The sequence below is a fragment of the Mus caroli genome, unplaced genomic scaffold (assembly GCF_978045245.1).
Source record: "Mus caroli unplaced genomic scaffold, Mus_caroli_1 scaffold_5, whole genome shotgun sequence".
Lineage (NCBI taxonomy): Eukaryota > Metazoa > Chordata > Mammalia > Rodentia > Muridae > Mus > Mus caroli.
Genome location: NW_028227260.1, coordinates 65,351,259 through 65,376,767, shown reverse-complemented (window position 1 = coordinate 65,376,767; position 25,509 = coordinate 65,351,259). Strand labels below are relative to the sequence as shown.

Sequence of the window (25,509 nt, the reverse complement as noted above, 5' to 3'; positions counted from 1 at the left end):
GGTCTGATTTTTCAAGTTACATGTTTATAACCTAAATACAAGTTTGATTTCCTTAATGAGAATCTTTTTTCTTCCGTAGGTACTATTTCATTAGTATAGATTAGTGTGGATTATTAAACCATTTCTGTAGTAAGGGGAGGCCTTCCATAAATATGAAAAAATTAAATTAAAAGGTCTTAATTACCACCTTAAGACTCTTTGTGTAAACTGTCTTAAAATGGATCACTCTAATACCTAACAGAAAAGAATTACCCTTTATTTTAAAAAAAAAATCAGTCTTTTGGCATGAGTGAGGTAGTCTTAAGTAGCTAGTTTGAGGTAAACAAAAATGCAGTGAATTAGGAAAACCCAAAAGGCCCTTTCAGAAACTCCACAACTCACTATTAACCATTTTTGCTTCTTTTGTGTTAATTCTTGTGAGTACAGACCAGTGAGTTCTATCATGATAGGACAAATCGTGTAGATGAGTGTGTTTATCCACCCACAGGTAGATTCTGGTGACCAGAAAGTGAAAGACCCACATTAAGTTTTCCAAAGGAAATGAAAGTGTCTGGTGCTCAGCTTGAAAGCAGCAAAGAGCATTATGGGGCAAGCAGTGTGTAGTGTTAGGAATGGGGAGCCATAAAAACTGCCCCCCCCCCATATGACAAGTGATTGATAGGCTTGTGTGCCTCACAATGAGGGAGGCACACCAGTCCTGCTGGGCTTTGCTTTTTTGTCTGTTTGCAGAGTCTCCTGCATCCTCTTATAAAATATTATGACCTTTCCCCCACCTTCCTGATGTTGTTTTCCTTTTTATTTCCAAGAGAGTCAAAAGGAATGAAATTTGTTTCTTTACAACCTACTGTCCAGCTAGAAAGTCAGAGGCTCCTAGCCAACATAATACTAGAAATCGTTGTATAGAAGCGAATGAGTCCAAGTGGAATAACTGGGAGTCTATAGTTAACCAAACACGTTTTAAGTTGAGAGTTAGTTGATTCTCGTGCCCTGTCTGTCATATGACTTATACTGTTACTCAAATATAGTTTTTATTTCCCAAACCCAGTCCTGGCATCTTTTTAAAGTCAGTGCAGACTGTAGTTTCTTGTTTAAGATTCTGGTGAAAGTTTTTTTTCTCAATATACTTCTCTTATGACTCAAAATTTGATTTCTCATTTGTAGTAACGTGAACCTTTGAATTTTAGTCTGTCAGTAGTAAAGAGAGGATCTGTTAAAATGCAGAGGGATGAAAAAGGAAAGGTGTCAAATTTGAGGTGTGTTGGTGTTTTCATTTTCTTTTTCTGAACCGTGTAACCAACCGCATATAGGATATATTGTGCTATTATAATTGCTTTCATTCACGCTTCAGACTGAAAGCCAGCTTTCCCTTCCTTCAACCTTCTACTAACACTGTTCTTCCCTGCTAGAAAGAAACTTTTTTTTTTAAAGAACCTTTATACACGGTTTTGTTCTTTTGGATAGATTTGTTTCTGTCTTTACTTCTAATTTTCTCATCTGTACTTACATGTTGCTTTTAAATAAAAGTTTCAGTCATGATCACAAACTTTTTAAAAAGTCCTTTCAAGGCTGGCACGATGGCTCAGTAGGTAAAAGGTTCTTGCCAACAAGCCAGACAGCCTGAGCTGGGTCCTGAGAGCCATACAGTGACTAACTCCTGCAGGGTGTCCGATGTAGTCACATACACAGATAGATAAATAAGTACATAACGTGTAACAGATACTTTCTAAATAAGCTGAGCTCAAAAAAGGCAATACTGTAGATCATCTCCTCGTACTGCAGAGTGGTAGCTGACCATAAGCGCTGGAAGTCAGGTTAGATGAGGAGGAGGAGGACACCAGAGTTACACTCATCCAAACAACTGGGGTAGATGTGCTTCCATGGCGCTAGCTGGTGCAGGCCCCTCCACGAGAACACAAAAGGCCTGTAGGGGCAAGCTTAAGGTGACAAACTGAGTAAGCCTTTGAGGAATAACCGTTCTGAAATAAAATTATATTCGTCTGAGAGAGAGACGGTGTTTTTAATTTATTGTCACAATATGAAATCAATTTTGTTCTTTAAAAAGAAAAAAACCAGAATTGCCTGCATCATAGAGTGACTACAGTTATATCCACTAGATTTTTTTTTTTTTAGAGGAGAGGAATAAAGCATAAGATAGTAGGAAATGCTGTTCTATAAGCACTCCCAGGCAGTGAGGTAAATGGTCCTGTTTTTTCAAAGTATACACATTGTTAAGCCAACAGTGCTTAAGTGCTTAAAGAATGCAATTAATACTCTTGTTTTGCCTGCAGTCTTACCAGGAGATATGAACAATAGCTGCATTTTCTGAGTGCCTAAAGTAGTTTTATAGTTGTTACCTCATTTATTCTCGAGATTTTTTTTTCTAACAAAAGAAAAGAGATTATAGCCTGTTCATAGAAGGAACCAATGTTACACAGTTGGGACAGAATAGGGGCCTGAGAAGTCTGGCCCCTCCCGGGATTCTGCAAGGCCTTAGCTCAGGTAGAAGGCCTTGTGCTGAGAAAATCCTGCTAGATAGAAACGATCTTTAACTGTTACTTGGTGATTCCCTGCAATGAAAAGGAAGTTAAGTGCTTCTGTTTGGGACACATAAATCTTTACATAGTAACTTGGCACCTTGTTTTTTTAAAAGAACAGCAAAGGACTGCAAGAGGAATAACCGGTAGGATACTTGCTTACCATGGGCTAGCCCCTGGCTTCTAGCCCTGGTTCTGAAAAAAAGGGAGAGGAAGGAAGCAGGGAAACGGAATAGCTCTGAGAAACTCAAGACCCGAAGATCATTGATGTTTCCCTCAACACGCTGCAGATTATCCTTTATTTGTAATCCATGTGTAAGAAAACTGAGGCTCTCTCTCCATGCACACACCTGATCAGAGAACTCAGGCAACCGCTTTTCTATCTCTACATCTGAGATGTGACTTACAGACTTTTTTTCCAAAGTATTCTAGATAAGAAATTCCTTCCAAATTAGAACTTCGATTTCCATTGCCTATATCAGGGCAGGAAAGATGGCTTAATGGTTAAGAGCACTGGCTGCTCTCCAAGAGGTCCTGAGTTCAAGCCCCAGCAACCACGTGGTGGCTCATGGCCATCTATATAATGGGATCCTGATGCCCTCTTCTGGCCTGCAGGGATACATGCAGGCAGAACCCTCACCCATAAAATATATTAATTAATACAATACAATAAATTAATTAAAAACAAAAACTATACCATTTCACCTTATATATTAGGAATTGTAATTAAGAAAAATTAAATGAGTTGGCTTTAGCTGGTACTATACACAGTTTAATCCCAGCAGTTGGAATGCTGAGGCAGGCAGATTTCTGTTGATTCAAGGACAAAACTGGTGTACAGAGTTCCAGGACAGTTAAGTCTGCACAGACTCTGTCTTGATTAAAAAAAAAAAAAGGGTGGTGGTGGTTGGGGGTGGTTCAGTAGTTAAGAGCACTAGTTGTTCTTCCAGAGGTCCTAAATTCAATTCCCAGCAACCATATGATGACTCATTTTTAGTGAGATCTGGTGCTCTCTTCTGGCCTACAGGCATACATGCAGGCAGAACACTACATAAGTAAATCTTTTTTAAGAAAATTAAATGATTTTATCTGTGGTTTTTCCCAGACATGGCATGAAGTAGAAGCAAGTTTCCTGATTTAGCTTTAAAATGTTTTCTGATTTCAATTTTATAGCATGAGTCTCTCAATTTATTTTTTATTATTATATATTTTTTAGGTATTTTCTTCATTTACATTTCCAATGCTATCCCAAAAGTCCCCCATACCCTCCCCCCTTCCCCTACCCACCCACTCCCCTTCTTGGCTCTGGCATTCCCCTGTACTGAGGCATATAACCATGGAAGGAGTTACAAAGACAAAGTTTGGAGCTGAGACGAAAGGATGGACCATCTAGAGATGGCCATATCCGGGGATCCATCCCATAATCAGCCTCCAAACACTGACACCATTGCATACACTCTCAATTTATTTTTATATTTACCCCCAGAAATGTTACTTCATTGGAATTCCTGGTACCCAATGACTGCCGCTATGTCACATTGTTAGCAGTGTAGATGGAGAGTGGAGCCCATTTTCCCTATATAAACTACATTTTAAGTTCTACAGTTTCAAAACTGGTCATTGTTAGCAAGAATATCCAGTTCATGGAGTAATTAACTTACAGGTGCCATAAACAATTCTAGAAAAGCTTATCTATGTAATGTTTTCACGGTTATAGTGCTGAACTGAATCTTTATAGCATCCATTAATACCTATGTTTGTGAATTCTAAGACATCCCTGTTAAAAGTAAAACACACACCTGTGTGAAGAGTGAAGCTTTTAGATTTGTGATGTCACACATCATTGTGTAGCTTTCATTTTACAGCAATTTATCTTTTTTTTTTTTTTTTTTTTTTTTTGGTTTTTCGAGACAGGGTTTCTCTGTGTAGCCCTGGCTGTCCTGGCACTCACTTTGTAGACCAGGCTGGCCTCGAACTCAGAAATCCGCCTGCCTCTGCCTCCCAAATGCTGGGATTAAAGGCGTGCGCCACCACGCCCGGCTTGCAATTTATCTTTTTACCACCATCACAAGTTTCACTTTTACAGCCAGATGCTGAAATTGTTCACATGAGTTTTCCATCCGCTCTTTCTAAATGACATGGTATCATCTTGGTAATCCAGAAACATGATTTTACTGAAAGCATAGTATTTTCAGTGTTTCTTTGAATTATGTAAGTTGCAAGAAGAATTTTTGGTGCAAATCTTAACCCACATGGGTCACACTCGTGCTTTTGAGTGGACTCTATCATGGTTTATAGAGAAACACAAGCAACTGCTTCAGGAGCAGAGGTAATTAACTAGAAATATAAAATTTGTGTGAAGGGTTTTCAACCTTCAAAACTCAGAGTAGTGAGTCTTATGTGGGCTGAACACTGAGAGATAGCTTTAAACCAGATACTACTTTTTTGTTAATGCAAACAATAGCAAGTTTAACTCTTCTATTACAGATTTGCCAGAAAGAAAAGGTATTAAGAGAGTTTATTTCAAAGTAATTGGGGATTATTGTCAATGCCTGCTTGAATTGCATTTCCTCTGGCTAGTTGTTTGGGTTTTAGTCTTATCTTAGGCTTCTAACCAAAGCCCAGCTTTGAGTCAGGGTGCCTGAACATTGTGAGCACCACTGCTTTAACAAGAATGTTTGCTAACAAAAGTGTTTGATGGGTTTCCTTTCCAATGAGTCCTGTTGCTTTCCGTTTATTGTTGGTCATTTCAGAACATTGAGAATATTATGCGAAGTTCTCGAACCATGAAATTGTATTGCTTTACTCGCTAAGTCTTCCAAGAGTATATGATACAGTTGTATGGAGAGACTTTATTGAGACATTGAAATATTTGGGATAAGGCATTTTCCTTAGGATTAGAGGTAGTGGGGAGCTGTTCACAAATCCTTAAAGAGAGTCCCCCTATTTTAGGTGGCTCCAGAAGAATTTAAGACCAGCATTGGCCGTGTGAACTCATGCTTGAAAAAGGCTCTCCCTGTCAATGTGAAATGGCTGCTGTGTGGATGTCTCTGCTGCTGCTGTACCCTGGGGTGCAGCCTGTGGCCCGTTATTTGTCTCAACAAAAGAGTAAGTATAACCAGCCTATTATATGAAAATAAAAAGAGCTGACATTTATTAACACTCATTATGTGTTAGAACTGTTTCCATGATTTATTTAACTCCCAGAACACTGCTGTCTTTATTTTAATGCTAAAGAAATTCTGGAGAGAGAGAGTAAGTCACTTGTTTAGCCTTTATCAATACTTTATTACTTAATATGAGTTTACACCATTTTCAATAAATGTAATTTAATTTATACATTCAAATATATATGGATTACTTTTTTTAAAAAAGGAAAACCCAAAAGGATGACTTAAAATAATTCTGAGCTACAGCAGAAGCCAAGCAGAAGGACCAGCAATCCTCAAAGGTGAAGAAAGCTCTTACCCTTGAACATGTCGTAGTAACATTCTTTTCTAGTTGTGTCATGAACTTAGGACACTGCCTCAATTTTGTCTACTTTAAAATTTCATTTTTATTTCAGGTCTGTTTTCCCCAGTGGGAGGACATCTTTGAAAAGTACGATTAACAGGCTGGGATCAGTGATAGAGTGATATTCAGTTCCCAGTAATGAAAAAGAAATGTGATGAAAGGGGCTGGAGAGATGGCTAACAGCCCTCTCTGCACAAGCATGTGTGCTTAAATCCCAGCACTCATGTCAAAAGCCAGGCCTGGGTGAAAACAGAAGGGTCACGGAGGCTTGCTGGCCATCAGCAGGAGACTGACTCTGTTGCAAGGAAATAGGATGGAGATAAGGAAGGACTTTTTCCTCTGGCCTCCACAAGCACATAGAGCCACATGCACATGCATGTGCATATAAACCACACGCATGTTAGCACACACACAAATTATGATTAAATCCAATGAGGAAAAATACCCACTTTTACCTAACGTTCTTTCCCTAGTACCTACTAATTTGTTTAAACGTGTAAATAATAATTAGTCCACTAAATCAGATAAAGTATTATAAGTTGAAAATATTGTTAAGAAACACTCACTTTATCTTACATTTTCTCTTAAGCTCTTTCATAATTACTTCAAAAAGACAGATAATAAACTTGACAACCCTGTGACTTTTTTCCTTTGGTTTGTTGTTGTGTTGTTTTATTTTGTTTTCGAAAAAGGGTTTCTCTGTGTAGCCCTGACTGTCCTGGAACTCACTCTGTAGACCAGGCTGGCCTTGAACTCAGAAATCCACCTGCCTCTGCCTCCCAAGTGCTAAGATTAAAGGCGTGTGTCACCACTCCCAGCATGACTTTTTTTTCTTAACCTAGAGTATTGTATGTACATGGCAGGCAAGTACTCTGCCATTGAGCTATAGCCCTAACCCTTGTTTTTACTTTAGTACAGGATCCTATTAAGTTACCCAGGCTGATGATAAGATGGGGTCAGAGAGAGAGAGAGAGAGAGAGAGAGAGAGATTTTTTTTTAAGGAGGAATCATGTAGTTTTGGCATATTTACAAATAGTACTTGTGTGACCATTCCTACAGTGTAAGTTTAGAAAATGTCCATCACCTTTAAAAGAAAAGTTTGAGACCGTTTAGAGTGACTTTGGATTTCTCCCCAGACCCTGCTCTCAATCTCAACCAAGTGTGATATATTTTTCCCTCTCGTTTCCTCCTGGGACAATGTATACTGTGCATTCATACAGTATACATTACTTCATGGCTGCTTTAGAAACCAAGAATGGCTCTTATTGTGTAGAAATACATACAAAAATTACCTGTGAAGCCACTTTCAAGTCTATGACTTAATAGCGTTAAATACACTTACACTGCCATGGGGCCATCGCCAGTATACAATTCCAGACCTTTTTTATTTATCCCCAAGGAAAATCCCCATAGCCAGTAAGCCGTCAGTCTCCATTTCCCTTCCCTTTAGAAAGCTAAGAAGTGCTCTGTTCTCTTTATCATATTTCAGGAAAGGTTTTCATATGTTTGGGAGAATGTACTAGTAAAGCCACGGATTTCCTGTGTTGGCAAGGGATTGATTTGCATGCCCTCTCTTGACTTGGCTTAGTCAGATGTATTGGGGTTTATTCCGATTTTGTATTTGAGTCAGTTCCAGAACTTTGTTCCCTTTGTCTAGGTTATCTAATTGCTGTACATATCATTCCTCTTGGTATGCTGCCATGCTCTTCATTCCAAAGGTTGATAGTAAAGTTTCCACTTAGTCATTGGAGTCTTCTGTACTTGCCAGTATTTTCCAATACAAGACCTTTTGGTGTTTGATTTTGTTCCTATTTGTCTGTCTTTCTTTTTTTTTTTTTTTTTTTTTTTTGGTTTTTGTTTTTTGAGTCAGGATGTTTCTGTGTTAACAGCCCTGGCTGTCCTGGAACTTGCTATGTAAACCAGGCCGGCCTCAAGCTCACAGATATCTACTTGCCTCTGCCTTCCATGTGCTAGGGCCACCACATCTGACTCAGTGGCTATTATTTAAAAAGGAACCACAAAACAGGGTATGCCATTTTTGTTATTCTGCCTGAACAGATTAACTTGTGTGTGTGTATGTGTGTGTGTGTGGAGTCTGTCATTTTCATTTTAATGTTTTTTTCTTTTTATTCAAAGTCTGTTGTGTCCTATATTAATTAGCATAGCTGCCAGAGTCTCTTTTTGGTTAATATGTCATGAAATATCTTTTTGTGTCCTTTTCTTTTTAATTTTTTTAGGTTTATTTTATTTTATGTTCATGAGTATTTTACCTGGTTGTATGTATACCACATGCATATCTGGTACTATCAGGGGATAAAAGAAGTCATTGGGTCTCCTGTAACTGGAGTTATAGACAGTTATGAGCTGCCCTGTGGGTGCTGGCTGGGAACTGAACCCAGGTCTTCTGCAAGAGCAACAAGTGCTCTTAACTGCTGAGCCACCTAGCCAGCTCTTGTCCTTTTGTTTTCAATCTATTTGTATCCCTAGTTCTGAACTTAGTGCCATGTACAATATAATAGATGGGTCATGGTCTTAATCCAGTCTGAAAATATCTACATTTTAAATGAGAGTTTAATCTATTGACTTTTAAGATGACTAATAACAATGTATTAGTTTCCTGATGGTTTGGTAACAATGCAGCACAGATTAGGTGACTTGACCAGCTAAAATGTATTTCCTCCCAGTTCTGGAAGCTAGGAGTCCTGTCTTAGTTAGGGTTGCTATTGCTGTGAACAGACACCATGACTTCCTCTAAAAGAAAACATTTAATTGGGGCTGGCTTACAAGTCCAGAGGTTTAGTCCATTATCCTCATGGCAGGAAAGATGGTAGTGTGCAGGCAGACATGGTGCTGGAGAAGGAGCTGAGAGTTCTCCATCTGGATCCACATGCAGAAGAAGTATGTCACACTAGGAGTGCATAGTGAGTAAAACCCTATCCTTTGCTAAAAAAAAAAAAAAAAAAAAAAAAACCGACAAAATAAATAGTCTCTAATAGGATCGATTTTCTGAGTCTTTCTGGACAGTTAATTTACAGTCTTGTTCCTATATGTTCACAAGTCTCTCTGTGCATGTCTGATTCTTAATCCTCTCTTCCTATAAAAATACCAATCATACCCCTCATGCCTGTGATCACAGCAGTGAGGAGGTAGAGGCAGAAAAATCAGGACATAAATGCTAACCTCAACTACCTAGCAAGTGCCATGATAGCCTGAAACCCTGTGTCCAACAACAAGGCACAGTACACCCGTAAGACCTCATTTGTACTGAACTATCTCCTTCCATTCTTTTACTTTCCAAGGTACTGAGGGTCAGGATTTCAACATGGATTTTTTTTTTTTTTTCAGAGAACAGATTCAGCTCATAAGATGGAAAGATTTGATTGTTTTTTTCTACTTTGCTATTTTTTTAATCTGGCATTCTTTCATTGCCCACTCCCATTCCTGTTTTTTCCTAGTGTGGTTTGAAATTATAATATCCCCGGATAAGGCCAGATGTTGGAATACTTGGACCCCATGTGGTGAGACTGTTTGGACAGGTTTTAGAGACCAGGCTTTGCTAAAGGAAGTATGTCAGCAGGAGGTAGGCTTCAAGCTTTCATTCCCAGTTCTCTGTGTCGTGCTTAGCCCTCAAGTCAGCCCTCAGCATCCTGTCCTTGCCACCACACCTTCCTTTTGCCATCTCAGAGTCTAATCCTCTGGAACTGTAAGCCCAAATAAGCTCCTCAAGTTGCCTTGATCATGGTGTTTTATTACAGTAGTAGCAAAGCAGTATGTCTCCATATTTAATCCAGAACTGATTTTTGTAGTGAAGTATTGTCTTGTTCGCTTTTCACGTTCTGTGGTAGAATATCTGACAAATGCAATGTAGGGAACAAAGGCCTTAGCTTGGTTCATGATTTCAAGAATATAGTCCATCGAGACAGGCTACGATTATGTCTGTGGCATCAAGAATTTGCAGCTCATCCAAGTCATGGCTAATCAGAAAGCAGAGAACTCCAGTCAGAAGTGTGGCCTGGCTAAAACCTTTCAAAGGACTACTTCAGCGACCCATCCCCCACAAGCCATGCCTTCTTCCCCAGATGTTTCACAACCTCTTTAAAAAGCACCATGGCTGATCAGGAAGCTTTGAAGGAAATTGTTAAACTGCTACGGTGTCAATACCATTCCACATTCCTAGCATAAGTGAGTAGGATTTCTGTGAAGGTCATCCCCAGCATTTGGTGTTGCCAATATTTTAGATCTTGAGCATTCTAAAACATGTTCAGTAGTATTTCACTGTTGGTTTAATTTCCAGTTCTACAAAGTCTTATGATATTGGACAGATGTGTGTGTGTGTGTGTGTGTTTGTGTGTGCGCGCGCCCACGCACGTGTGCATGTGCACATGCACACAGGCACACAAGCTTATTTGCCATTTGTGTATCTTCTTTGTAGAGGTTTCTACTCATGTCTCTACCCTGTTTGTTTGGAGTTTTTTGTTGTTTGTTTTGCTGTTGGTTTGGGGGTTGCTATTTGGGCTTTTGTTTTTGTTTTGTTTTTGAGATATTGTCTCACTTTGTAGACCAGGCTGTTCTCTAACTCACAGAAATTCACCTATCTCTGCCTCCCAAATACTGGGATTAAAAGCATGTGCCACCATGCGCAGCTATCCCCACTTTTTAAAATATTTATTTATTTGTATGTATTTGAGTATTCTGTCTTCAGACACACCAGAAGAGGGCACCAGATCCAATTACAGATGGTTGTGAGCTACCATGTGGATGCTAGGAATTGAACTCAGGACCTCTGGAAGAGCAAGCAGCCAGTGCTCTTAACCGCTGAACCATCTCTCCTGCCCTCTACGCTCAGATTTAGTTATTTTTCTTTTACTACTGTTCTAGCCAGCATAACTGAGGAGTAAAATCTGCTTTTCATAAGTTACCTGCTCTATGGTAAACTGTTACATGACGGTGAACAGCCAAATACACGCCCCATTCTTTCTGTCTTTTCTTTTGTGTCATATGACATTAGTTCTGCCAGTCACTGTGATTTTTAATAGGAATATTGGCTATGGCCCTCAGCTGTCACATGAGTAATCTTAGCTGTAAATTTAGCTGTATGCTTTTTGTATATTATTTATCAAGTTGAAGAAGTTCCTTCCTACTTTGAGTTCACTCACGGTTTTTCATCATGCATGTGTTTCTTTGTATCAAAAGCCTTTCCTGAATACATTGGTATGATTGCACAGTTTTTCTTCTTTAAAGTTGCTAATCTGATTGATTTTCAAATCCCACTTGGTTGGTTGGTTGATTGATTTTTGTTGTTATTTTGTTTTGTTATTTGAAACAGGGTTTCTCTGTGTAGTCCTGGCTAACTTGGACCAGGATGGCATCAAACTCATAGATATCCACCTGCCTCTGCCTCCTGAGTGCTGGGATTACAGGCATGCACCACCACTGTCCTACAGGTATATTTGTGTATATTATCTTTATTTGATTTAAGTACTGTGGAAATAATTGCCCTATAAAAGGACAGTTAGGGCTGCATAGTGAGGCCCTGTCTAAAAAAAAAAAAAAAGAGTAGAAAATGTTAGCCGCTAAGCTTCTCTCTAGCCCGTGATTTAATTTGTTTGCTATAGACTCATTCAGATTGCTTCTTCTCCTTGAATGAGTTTTGTCTCCTTCAAATAATTATTCTATCTCATGCTAATGATCAATTCACAGGCAAAAAAAAAAGTTATTAAGAATATTCCTTTCCTGGACTGGCGAAATGGCTCAGCAGGTAAGAGCACTGACTGCTCTTCCGAAGATCCTGAGTTCAAATCCCAGCAACCACATGGTAGCTCATAATCACCCATAATGAGATCTGATGCTCTCTGCTGGTGCATCTGAAATCAGCTACAGTAAACTTATGTATAATAATAAATAAATCTTTAGGCCAGAGCTAGCAGGAACTGAGCGAGCAGAGGTCCTAAAAATTCAATTCCCAACAACCACATGAAGGCTCACAACCATTTGTACAGCTACAGTGTACTCACATCCATAAAATAAATACATCTTTGAAAAAAAAGAGGAGCTAGAAGCCGGGCATGGTGGTGCACGCCTTTGATCCCAGCACTCGGGAGGCAGAGGCAGGTGGATCTGTGAGTTCAAGGCCAGCCTGGTCTACAGAGTGAGTTCCAGGACAGCCAGGGCTATACAAAGAAACCCTGTCTCAAAAAACCAAAAAAAAAAAAAGAGGAGCTAGAGAAAGTACCCAAGGAGCTAAAGGGGTCTGCAACCCTATAGGAGGAACAACAATATAAACTAACCAGTAACCCCCAGAGCTGTGTCTCTAGTTGCATATGTAGCAGAGGATGGCCTAGTCAGCCATCAATGGGAAGAGAGGCCCTTGGTCTTTCAAATATTATATGCCCCAGTACAGGGAATGCCAGGGCCAGGAAGCAGGAGTGGGTGGTTGGGCAGCAGGGTGGGGGGGAGGGGGGGTATAGGGGACTTTTGGGATAGCATTTGAAATGTAAATGAAGAAAATATCTAATAAAAAAAAGAATATTCCTTTCCTAGTCCATGAGATGACAACTGCTAGCCCCTCTATCACTTTTGTTAGTACTTATTAACTTGTATCTGCTCCCTTCTTACTCTGTTATTAAAGCCTTAGCTTCATGAATCTTTTCTCTTCTCCCTTCCCCAAGACAAGAAAGGCCTTACTAAGCAGCCCCTTGTTGTCCTGGAACTTGATCTGTATACCAGGCTGGCCTTGAACTCACAAAGATCCACCTCCCTCTGCATCTCCTGTGCTGGGATTAAAGACAGGAGCTGCCTAGCCCACTTGGTGAGTTTCAGACCAGTGAGAGAAACAGCTGTCTCCCCCCCCCCAAAAAAAAACCAAAAAAAAAAAAAACAAACAAACAAAACAAAAATGTTGGACAGCACCTGAAAAATCACAGAGGGCAAAATCCCTCTGTCCTTTTCAGTGCATGTGTATAAATGCAAATCTAGTTTGATGAGTAATGTGGTTTTAGTAGGGCTTCATTATTTATTAGTGAGCCACCGTGGAGGGCTGCACTCACCCTTAATTAATCAAGTTGCCAAACATGCCACCTTCCTCCCTTACCAGTCTCCTGCTTTATAAAGCTCTAGATCAGTGGTTCTCCACCTTCCTAAATGATAGGACCTCCAACCATAAAATTACTTTTGTTGCTACTTCAGAACTGTAATTTCGGCATTATTGGGAATTGCAATGTAAATATCTAATATGCAGGCTATCTAGGGTTGGGGGTCGGAACTAACAAGTTGAGAACTGCAAGACTGTAGTGGACACCTGGACTTAGAGCACCACCTTGTGTCAGAACAACTGAAGTGATCACAAGCAAAACAAAACCAAACACTGAGGAAAGTTAAAATGTTTTGGGTTTTGTTGTTTTGTTTTTTTCCAAACAAGGTTTTTCTGTGTATTCCTGGATGTCCTGGAATTCAGTATGTAGACCAGGCTGGCCTCAAATTCCTGCCTCTGCCTTCAGGTTCTGGGATTAAAGGTGTATACCATCCTTGCCTGGTGGAAAGATATTTATGCACATTTCTTTATTACTTATTTTGAGACAGGTTCTCATTATGTAGACTTGGCTGTCTTGGAACTCGCTATATAGATCCTCCCTGCCTCTGCCTCCCGCTGGAGTGGCGGGATTAAAGGTGCTACCTTGCCCTACTAAATGCATATCTCACCCTTCCCCCCACTTCCTCACATCCGGGATTCTGCTGGTCTCAGCAAACACTGTCTGACCATGAAAAAGATGGCTTCAGAGTGTCCTACAAATTTATATATCATTGTATTGAGGACCCGGAATTAGACAGATTCCCTGATAGACAGACAGATAGGGAGAGGGGCCAGGACTAGGTAATTAAGGCGCCAAACTTCCAAAATGACTGGTTCCTTCCTCATCCTCTTGTCCTGAAACAAAAGCCTAGAGCAGCTTAAGACAAAGGCCTAGGACCTTTTTCCTCCTCCACTGTAGGACTGGTTCCTTGCTGTTTTTGTCGTTTGTTGCTTTCTTTATGTGTTTTGGAAATTAATCCCATATCAGATAGATAGATAGATAGATGGATAGATAGATAGATAGATAGATAGATAGATAGATGATATTTTTAAAAGAATTTTTATGGGTTGTGGGCTGATATTTAAACCTTTAATTCATTCTGAGTTAATTTTTTTCTGATGTAAGCTAGGGCCAACTTCACTCTTTATATATCCAGCTACGTGTGTGTGTGTGTGTGTGTGTGTGTGTGTGTGTGTGTGTGTGTGTATGTGTGTGTGTGTATACATGTGTGTTAGCACTCATGAAGCCCAGAAAAGGAATTACAAATGGTTGTAAGCCTCCCAATATGGGTGCTAAAAACTGAACCCCAGTCTTCTGAATAAGTAGTAGGTGCTGTCTTATTTTAATATTGTGTAGGACACCACATCTATCCTTCTTTAGCATATATAAATTTTATTTCTTTCAGTATTTTGTATATTATGGGCACTGTGTTGGCTTGTATTCCTACATACCAGAAGAGGGCATCAGATCCCATTACAGATGGTTGTGAGCCACCATGTGGATTGAACCCAGGTTCTCTGGAAGAGCAGTCAGTGCTCTTAACTGCTGAGCCATCTCTCCAGCCCCATATACCTGCCTTTTATACTAGTGTCACACTGTTTTGATTATCCTTTCAAGTATAGTTTCATACCAGGATATGTAATATCTCTACCTTCATTCTTTCTCAAGATTCTTTTGGTTCTTTGGGTCGTGTTGGGGGGTGGGGTGGGGGTAGGGGTGGAGGGTGATGTGTATGTGTGTGTGTGTGGGGGGGGGTTGATTCCATACAAACTTTAGGATATTCTTTCTCTATTGCATTGAAACAGCGTGGACAGCCTAACCAAATACAGGTCTTTCACCTTTCTACTGATTTTTCTTTTTAATTGTTTTACAATTGAGTCCTTCCTTCCTGTCTTCCATCCTTTTTATTTATATTGAAGCAGGATCTCACAGTGTGGCTGTGACTCCTGACTGGCCCAGAACTCACAGGGATTCACCTCCCCAAAGGTGGGGTTACAGATGTGTGCTACATCTGGCTTTTCTTTATTTTTAATCAGAAACTTATTAAAATTTCTAATAAGAAAAAAAAATTCCTGGTAATCTTAGAACGGTTTTAAAAGCTCTACTTTTCTAACTCCCTACAAAATACTTGCATCTTAAAAGGGTTTGCCTGGAGGAACTCAGCCTGTATCTGTATCTGTATCTGTATCTGTATCTGTATCTGTATCTGTATTGAACAAGTAGTTGTGAGAAAGGTTTATGAACAACTGTACTGGGTCTACAACTGCTGCTGTTCTGTGTTAGCACTGTGGGTCAACTTTCACAGCAGTCCAGTGGATAGCCACATACCGTTTATTTGTGTCCTTCATTTGGAAAAGCATAAATTAAAGTTTCATTGATGGGATAGATGGATGGATAGGTAGAACTCCTTTTCTATCTATATAGTAACCACCCAAAGAGTTATTTTGCTTTTGACAATTTCTTTCAAATATATTGCCTTTTCTCTGGTTTTTAATAGAAAAGCCAGAGAAGAAATTAATTGTACCTTACAAGAAAACGGAAAAACACAGACACATGTAGCTTATAACGTTCTTCAGCTCCTCTTATCACAGAATCTTGATCCTTTTTCTTAGACCAGAAGATCGATTCAGAAGTTACTAGAATGGGAAAATAACAGATTATACCACAAGGTAAGACGTAGGCAAGTAAGTGTTCCGTTCATATGTTTGCATTATCAAATTGAGAAAGTAAGTACTAAGTCCACAAAGGAATCGACTAATGGACTATTCCTCGGTTACTAGTATGCCTTCTTTGTTTAAAAAGAATTTTTACTTTTATTGTTTTTTAGTTTTTATTTTTATGATTTATTTATTATTATATCTAAGTACACCATAGCTCTCTTCAGAGTCAGACCTCATTACATTGGATCCCATTAAAGATGGCTGTGAGCCACCATGTGGTTGCTGGGATTTGACCTCAGGACTTTCAGAAGAGCAGTCAGTGTACTTAACCACTGAACCATCTCTCCAGCCCATTAGTATGTCTTCTTGATAACGGTTGTGAGGTACTGTTTTATCTCAAGCAGCCTAGATTGTACTTTTAGTGACATATTCAAATATAATTAGCCAAAGATAGAATTCTTAACCAAAACTCTTGCCTTTTTAGCTTGCTCTGCACTGGAAACTGACTAAAAGGAAATGTGAAACTAGCAATATGATGGAGTATGTAAGTATGAAGCTGTTTTAATTGCATTCTTTGGATTTTTACCCCTTGTGCTTGCTGTCTGTCAATTGTGCCTTTTAGCTTCTCAGCCTGGATTTCTGTCAGTTGGGGTGCAGAGGCCACCATTCATTTTCTTTTGCTTTGTGGCCAACCTAAAGTATCTCGGGAGTTTGGAGATCATTTATATCTTTGAAAAGTCTGAGCTCCTGTGCTCAGCTGAAAATGTTCTATACCCTTCATTTCTGTTACCTCAGACACAAACTATATAACATATGGCAGTAAGAACAGCTGTTGCCTAGCAAAATTCACTGAGGTGCAAGCTTATCAAAAAACTTATGTAGGGATTCACTCTCAGTTTTGGACTCACATCCCTGGCTGCTTTTTGCTTTTTTTTTTTTTTTTTTTTTTTAATTTGGCTGGCATTTAGCTTGGAGTGAATAAACTATTGAATGAGTAAAATCTATCAAAAATAGATTTGAATACAGGCTAAAACATGTAATCCTGCTAGGTGCGGTGGTATATACCTCTCATCCCAGCACTTGAGAGGCAGGGGTGAGCACATCCCTGCGAGTTTCAGGCCAGCCAAGGCTAAATAATGAAACCCCACCTCAAAAAACTTTTCAAATATGAAAGAAAATAGGTAGTCTTAGTCACAAAGCATAAAACCACATAGAAACAATACGATCTGTTCAGCATCCTGAACCTTCCAAACTTCCAGTGTTTATCATTTAAACATTCGGGCTGAGGGCATAGTACAATCAGAAAAGTGCTTGTTCAGCATCTAGAACCCTCAGTTTGGTCCCCAGCACCACTCTAAGCCTGTAATTCAGAAGTTCAAGGTCATCTTTGACTTCATAGCAAGGTCAAGGCCTGTCTGAGGTACATAGACCTGCCTTCATCATAATAATAATAGAAGAACATAATAATAGAAGTGGCTTGCACCTTTCATCCAGCTCTTAGAAAAAGAGGCCAGGTGAATGGGTATCTGAGTTCGAGGCCAGCTTGATCTACATAGCAAGTTCCAGGCCAGCCAGGGCTACATAGTGAGACCTGAGACCCTGTCTCACAAAAACAGAAATATTTTTTAAAAAAACAAAAACAAAAACAGACAAAACCCAGAAATCTTGTAAGCCTTTCTGCAGTTCAGTTTTATAGTCAATCTAAAGTAGTTTTAACCTCTTCTTCTTGGCTGAAAGAAAAGGTACAGGATATAAAACTGTAATAGGGTTTGCCTCTTGGCAAATGTCTGTCATAAATCAGGCAGTAACAGCTGTTAGTTCTAGTGGGTAGGGTTGGCTGCCAGTTTGGTTTGGAAACAAGAGGCCTGTTTGGTCATAACCTAATTCTTTGAATAACTTTTTTTTTTTTTGCATTTCAATCACTCCCTGTAATCCACAATGAAAATACAGTCCTGTGGTACTCAACAAGATTTTGTGGGTTATGTACATTAAATGAAAAATATCTTGTCAATATATTCTTTTCTGTCTTTATTTTACAGGTGATACTAATAGAATTCTTACCAAAATACCCCATATTCCGACCCGACTGAGGAGTTTTCTTCAGTCTCTTCTGTGTTATCTGTCATTTCCTACCCTTAGTGCCTTGTAGCTGATCTTGGAATGGAGACAGTCTCCTTCGCTGTGTTCAGTTTATTCTTTACAACAGTAGACTAGTCTTCTCACTCTTTTATTTGTGTTAATTTAAGAAAATTTGCACATCTTTTTTGTTATTAAATGAGGCTTGTGTTTTGCACTATCAATTTTTAAATAAATGCAAACATATACCCGTATTTATCGTTAACACTAAAAACATCAGTGCTGGTGTTTAAAGAAACAAAACAAAAACCTTGTTCTGAGCATGCTGCCTTATGATTTTCATACTCACTGTTTCTAAATATGCATCATTTTTCTAGGCTATTTAATGCTCTGTAATCCCTTACTGGACACACCCAAATAAGCTTTTGGTAGCTTTTAGAAATGGTTTTACTCTGCTCTTAAAGAAAATGCAATTAATAGCACTGGTTTCCTCCTGCACTTTGCTAAATTGTCACTTATGTTAGTGGATAAAATATTTAAACTCCTAAAGACTTGTAAATATTGTCTCTTTGCATAATGTAAAATGTGGTATGCCATGGTTTACAGAATGTATTATTATCAATGTATTGCCAACAATTCCACATAGATTTTACTATGAATGATGTTTGTAAGCATCCTGTTGAATGTAGAGACCTTTAACATGCTGTTTTGTGGCAAAGCCAAACTGAGTATGTTAAATTTCAGGTGTGGGCGGAGTGCCCTTCCTAATAAGTGGATTAAAATTGAAATCATTACTTCAGATCTTAGGCATCACACCTGAGACCAAGAACCTTCTTTTCCATTTACTTCACTGTTTTCCATTTCTCCTCCACTCCACCCCCATCTTACAGCCTCACTAGCTCTCATTTCCTTTCCCTTCTTTTGAAAGTACACAAGATTTTTAGTCTTTAAATGTCTTAAGAACTGGGCACATACCGTTAATCCCAGCACTCAGAAGACAGAGGCCACAGATCTCTTTGAGTTCAAGGCCAACCTGGTCTACAGTATGAGTTCCGAGACAGCCAGGGCTACACAGGGAAACCCTGTCTTAAAAACAAACTGTCTTGAGATTTTTGCCTCTTGTGTGAGGTATCAAGGCCTCCGTGAAAGCCATGGCTTATGCTCTTCTGAAGTTCCTGTATCCTCCATTGAGAAAGAGCACAGAGAAGCTCTACCTACATAGTAGGCTAGTCAGAGTTGAGAAAACAGTTTCAGCCATCTGATTGAGGATCTTGTTTAAATAATTTAAACATAAATTATTGAGGAAAGACAAGTAAAATTTAGATAAAATTGTTTTCATTTGTAAATTGGCCATGTGTTTTGATTGATACATGCATATTTCTCTGGTTTTTATTTTCATAATTAAATTGAGTGATGTTACTACTTTGGTTCTACTATAATTTGAAATTATAATATAATATAATAAATGTTTTTATATCACATTAATTCAGCTGCAAGTGAATGCCTGTATGTGGGCATTGTTTGTAATTTGCAGAGATTGGCATACATTCTATTCTCTTTGTCCTTCTATTCTTAACTGCTTTTAAGTAAGCTCATCTCAGTGAACAGAACACGCTTAACAAGGTCAAGCCTTTTTAAGGCACTTTTAAGAGTTATGCCTAATCTGAAATCCTTAGTCCTTGGTGGAAAGAGGAAGGACATCCTGTTTGATATGTGGCTCTAATGGTTTGCACAAAAACTTTTTGAGCCACCCAGCCACCCCAGATCTCTAAGTTCTAATATATTATGTATGCCTGCAAATATGTCTGCCTGCTGCAAAATTGAAGGTGTATTTTTATAGATAAGAAGGAAGCCTTTGAAAATGCATACCCAATGTCTTGTTTTATAGCTAAGGTCAGGGAAAAACATATCTATGTCTTATGTTTCAGCTAATGTCATCAGATTTATGCTTCATACTGTGGTGTTGTAATACCAAAATTGATTTCCATCATAATATAGAATTTTTAATTCTCACTGGTAAAAAAATTACTTGTGAATGTCAATCCTCAGCAATCTTACATTTCGTCTGTAGCCTTAGAATTTGACCAAATAGTCATCATAGTAATTTTTTCTGCCATGTACAAATCACACTTCATTTTGTTCAAAAAGAAAAAAATCAAGAAGTGTAATGAATTGTTTCCATGAAACAAATATTAAGACAGGAATAGATTGTATATGAAAGTGACCAAGTATAATTCAAGTTACAATAGTATTTGTCATTTAAAATATTTATCATTACATGTCATATCAATTTGAACTCCTCACTAATAACTGTATTATTTTATTGTTCAGTATACTGATTGACAGATGATAGTTTTTTCTCGTTTGAGTGGGGAAGAAGTCCCTTTTCATTGAAATTAGTCACAGCAAATGCTAACCTGACAAAGTACACCGTGGTCACTAATTCCTCCCCTCCAAACTTCTTTTCTTTTAACCTCAGGAGAGAATGTAACTTGTATTTTTCTATTGTGTTAGCCAAGTATTTTGTGAAAGTTATTTTTGACTAAAAAAGAGAATAATTTTGTTGATATATAATTCTCCTTTATTACCATGGTAGTTTCCAAAGGAAAAATGTTTTGAAATAACATTTTGCCAAAGCTTCTAAATCTCTGTAGGCTTTGAGATTTCAAGTTAAAGGACTTTTTTTTTTTTTCTTCTTCTTCTTCTTCTGAAAATCATGGCAGGGTGGTTTATGCCACTAATCCCAGAATTTATGGGGCTAAGGCAAGAGAATTGCTGTGAATGTGAAGCCAGCCTGGGCTACAAGCTGTCTCAAAAAAAAAAGGAAAGGAAAGGAAGTTAGTTTCTGTTACTTCTCATTTGATCCAAGATTATGGTTTAATAAATTGATCCAACTGGTCAATTTAAAGCTTATATAAAAGGCCAGTAGCATCTATATTATTAATAAAAATAAGGGCAACTGTCACTTGCCCTTGTCTCAGACATGTCCTCTACTTCTTTCCCACATTACCCCATGTTAATTTAGGAAAAAGATTATTGTAACTTTAGAAATAGATGGGAAAGTGCCTTGTCTTTTTCAAAGATAACGTGGTATGTAGAAGGAAGCAGAATAAATGAATTAATAATGATTAGAAATGATTCTTTTCAACTAGGTATGCTAGCACTAGGTTATTATATTTCTCTTATTTAAATCCATTTACTTATCTTCTAATAATGTGGTATATTAATGACAAAATATCACAGAATAGACCAGGCACTTAAAAATTAGTATGATTTTAATGCTAATAAGCAGAGAATTTAACATAGTTCTGGAAGGACTGTCTTTGTTTGAAAACCCTACCAAAACTCACTTAAGAATTAAATATCCCATGCCAGGCAGTGGTGGTGCACGCCTTTAATCCCAGCACTTGGGAGGCAGAGGCAGGAAGATCTCTGAGTTTGAGGCCAGCCTGGTCTACAGAGTGAGTTTCAGGCCAGCCAGGGCTATACAGAGGAACCGTGTCTCGAAAAACCAAAATAATAATAATAATAATAATAATAATAATAATAATATGTCCCCATTTTTATATTAACATGTCCTGTAAACACTAATATCTCAGAAATTAAACTGTATTTGTGCCCAGCATTGCCATTTTTAATGAGAATTATTGTTGCCTTTGATAACTTTAGGAGAGCTCAATACCATTTGTAAGCCAATTAGGTATTTTCAAATGTGGTGAAACCTTTACAAATCCTTAGCACCTTTACTTTTGCTTACAGATAAGCTGCCACTTAAAAATAAACCATTACTTGAACACAAAGACCCCAAACAATATTTCATTTGAGTTTACTGTATGTCCTAAGCAAATACAGAATTTACACTCATCTGATTCATTGGACTAGCTTCACATAGTGGAAATAATTTTTCCTAAATTGACTGGAAGTATTCAATTCATTGAAATTAAGTCCAATTATGCTTATAATTGGACTTAAGTCTGCTTCTTTAAAAAAAAAAAGGTCTATTTTACAACTATCAAATCATTCAGGTTCCCTTGAGTGGTGAACTGTTGGGAAATTTTTCATGGTAAAGAATAAGTTTATTAATACTTGTTCATATACTTTGTGAGCTAAAAATAATAGAAGGGTATCTATAAGTATATCCTTCCATGTGTGAGTGTGTATGTATATATATATATATATGTGTGTGTATACATGTATGTATGTATGTATGTGTATAATTCTTACCTTGCTCCAGCTTTTCCACTCACCTGATTCTGAGCCAGCCTTTTTATTTTGATGATGGCAACCTGAGAATATGTTCCATTTTCTGTGAATTTTGTCAAAGTCAGACTTAATGAAGAAACAATCTATCTAATATTGTGGCCCCAGGCAAGTGGTCTAAATTATGTGTCAGTGTTTTCCTATGTAAAAGTAGAGGGTTGAACCTTGAGCTAGACAGGAAATGAGGTTAGCTACCATTCTGTGGTTCTGAGAAGCCACAGAAGATCTTTGCTGTGCAGTGTGTGAAAATAGTTATTCTCGGATCTGCACTTGGTGGAAACTCACAGTGCCTTGCACACAGTTTGAGTTCAGTTTGCTGGCTGGCTGCTAGTTGATGTGTGTTAGTGAAAACACACTCAAAGAACCCAATGCCTGGTAGACCTTATTATTCCCTCTGTGCTGATAAAAGTGAATGTAGTTTCCCTAGGAAGGAGGGGCTGGGATCTCTGGTTTGCCATGTGGAATCTGACTACGCAGTTGGTATCAGGTGTGACATTGGTATCCGCTTAGACTGTGTGAAGAGTTGCAGACTCAATTTCACATCTCCTTCAGTGTCTCACCAAGTTCCCTGTTCACCAAAAAGATCTATCCGAACGGACTTAGAAAATTCGGTGGAAAGGAAAATGGCATGAGAGTTCAAACCCAAGTCACTTCTGGTTTCATTCCTAGCTCTGCTGCTTAATTCCTCTGTACCTCATGTCCTCATTGCTGAAGTGGGGACAATATTCTGGACCTACCTCACAGGGGAATTGAGGGTCTTTTTCATGTGTCCGTGTGCTTAGAAGCTGACTAAAAGAAATATTGGATAGCATGATTATATAATTTCTACATAGATGTGACTTTCGATCTGCATTATGTTTTCTTTCTCAGTAACATCCTACAGAGTAAGTGTTCGGACTCACTTTCTTTTTCCCAAGTCATTTTTGTTGCTAATGCCCTATTTGTTAAACATGAGTGATTGTACTATATTAATACTTGATTTAGGGAGGAAAGCAGGTGGGTGTAAACTAGTGGCCCTCAGGTTAGAGTAGATGAAAATAGCAGTGGAAAGTAGCCTTGAGCCTTTCTCAAGAATTATTAATTCACATAACACTAAAGGCCACACACTGACCTATCACATTCCTTCTACACCAGCCAAACCACACATGGAATCACCATGCATTTTGCTCATGTTCTTTCCTGTTCTGTCTATTGACATTGCTTACTGACACTGATTAAAAGCTGTGAATGGAAGTGTGCTTGTAATTAACGGAAATGAGAAAGCTGTCCTTAAGTGTACTTTAATATATACTTGAAAATGGGGAAGGAATTTAGAGATTCATATAATGAAAATGTTGAGAGCCACTTTTAAGAAGAACTAAAATTATTTGGCCTCTCAACACATTGTGTCCTAGTCCCTAGTCCTGAATGATTGGGGGCGAGGGGGGGAGAGAGGGAGAGGGGGAGAGAGAGAGAGAGAGAGAGAGAGAGAGAGAATAAATGAGAATTGACTAGATTAAGCTATAAATTCAGATTATAATTTGCCTTCAGTTTTGGTTTGTCTCCGGACTCTAGAACTGAACTGATACAGTGGGGTGTGTCCGTGCGCGCACACACACAGGGTTGCAAATGTACAGGATTGCAGTGTTCTGGTGTCATGTACTAGCATTAGTCTAAGTAACAGTTTCTCGGCGTCTGAAAAGTAGTTCTGTGTGTAAAGCCTGTATGGTAATCAAGGCAATAAGTTCTCAAATGGTCCTTTTACTCCTGCTTATTTGATTTGCTTTTATCTTGGCATAGTTTTCCTGCTTTTCTGTTTTTATTGTAAGCAAATAGTTGAAAATTGTTCTAATGCCAGGACTTTGGAACAAGTTACAAATGTTTGAAATTATATAATCTACAAGCTAGTTTGCTGTCCTTGGACTAATTATATATAAGTGTGAATTTCTACTGCAAGGACATCCAGATAGAGCTGGCGTTGTTCTAAAGATTGGATTGAAAAATGAAACAACTTCTCCATTTTGGCCGAGGATTCCTGTTGGGACAGCTTTCCCAGAAGAGAATCATAGTGGCTATGTCTGTCGAACCAAGAACTTTCATGCATCTTGTAGTGTTATGTAGCCTGTGGAATGAATTCCTCTTCCCCCTGGAGTCCAGGACTGACTCTCCTGGAAGAACTCAACCTATATACAGCTGTGCCAAAAGAAGGCTACCTGCCTCTGAAACTCCCACTGCTGCTTCTGTCGTTGTTCACTTGTCAGATACAATTTTATTCTCAGGATGCAAATTCCAATAAAGTACAAACCCATGGTACTGAGTTGAACCTTGTGGCTTTGGGGCGCACCGTCTCAGTTTCCTTAGGTTTTCATCATTATAATATCATTACTTAGGGACAGATACAGTAACTCAGATGGCAAAAGTCTTGTTGCCTAGGTGACCTGAGTTTGATCCCCAGGACCCACATGTTGGAAGGAGAAATCTAACTTCCACAAGTTGTCCTCTGACCTCATATCACACACACACACACACACACACTCACACACAGGCACAAATAAATACCTAAATGTAGTTTTTTTTCTGAGACAGGATTCTCTGTATAGCCCTGACTGTCCTTGAACTCACTCTGTAGACCAGGCTGGTCTCTTAACTAAGAGATCTGCCTGCCTCCTCCTGAGTGCTGGGATTAAAAAGGAAAGGAGGGTTTATTTGGTTTACACTTCCAGGTCACAATTTGTCATGTTGCATAATAAAGTTAATTTATATTAATTTTTACACAAGTTTAGGCCTTATGAAACCATTGCTATGATGGTGATCATCAAACGTATTCTCAACCCCCTTTGGTAGCAATCGAACACCATAACTCAACAAGCCAGGTGTAGTGGCACAGACCTCTAATCCCAGCACTCCAGAGCCTGAAGCAGGAAGATTATGGTAAACTCAAAGTCAGCATGGTCTACATAGCAAGTTCCAGGCCAGCTGGGGCTAATAATCAGGGCTGAAACTACTGATAACAATGATAAATCACTTTGTAAAGATCACTATTGAAGCTTCCTTTTAATGACAATACTTTGCATATTGCCTCTCCTGCCATTGAGTAGTATTGTGTCTGATTCTATAAGTAGTAATTCATGCCATTTATTGGCTTTGGGAACTTTCATTGTACCCAGTGTTTGACATATGGCTAAGTAAAAAGCTGTTTTTGAATGATCTTACTAAACATAAATGTTTAAATGTAGAGTGTAGAAATATGAAAGTGCTTAGCAAGTCCTGAGTCTTACCAGCAAGTTACTCCTTATCAGCATCTTCTACTTAAGTTGTATTCAGGTGGTTAATCCAGTTATACTAGATTTTTTAAAAATGCCTTTGCAAAATTCATCAAAAATAGCAAAATAAGGGTTAGAAAGATGGCTCAGCGGT

The 25,509-nt window shown here is 38.6% G+C and overlaps 1 protein-coding gene across 1 annotated transcript in view; it reads left to right on the top strand.

Moving 5' to 3' along the window:
- Window positions 1-24,405, top strand: part of Chic1 (cysteine rich hydrophobic domain 1) — a 36,716-nt gene extending 12,311 nt beyond the window's left edge. Inside the window, exons 3-6 of the mRNA XM_021153826.3 lie at window positions 5,487-5,642; window positions 15,730-15,786; window positions 16,262-16,321; window positions 17,817-24,405. Of these exons, the coding sequence (XP_021009485.1) occupies window positions 5,487-5,642; window positions 15,730-15,786; window positions 16,262-16,321; window positions 17,817-17,867 (324 nt within the window). The 3' untranslated portion in view covers window positions 17,868-24,405. The remainder of the gene's footprint in view (window positions 1-5,486; window positions 5,643-15,729; window positions 15,787-16,261; window positions 16,322-17,816) is intronic.
- Window positions 24,406-25,509: the final 1,104 nt, after the last annotated feature.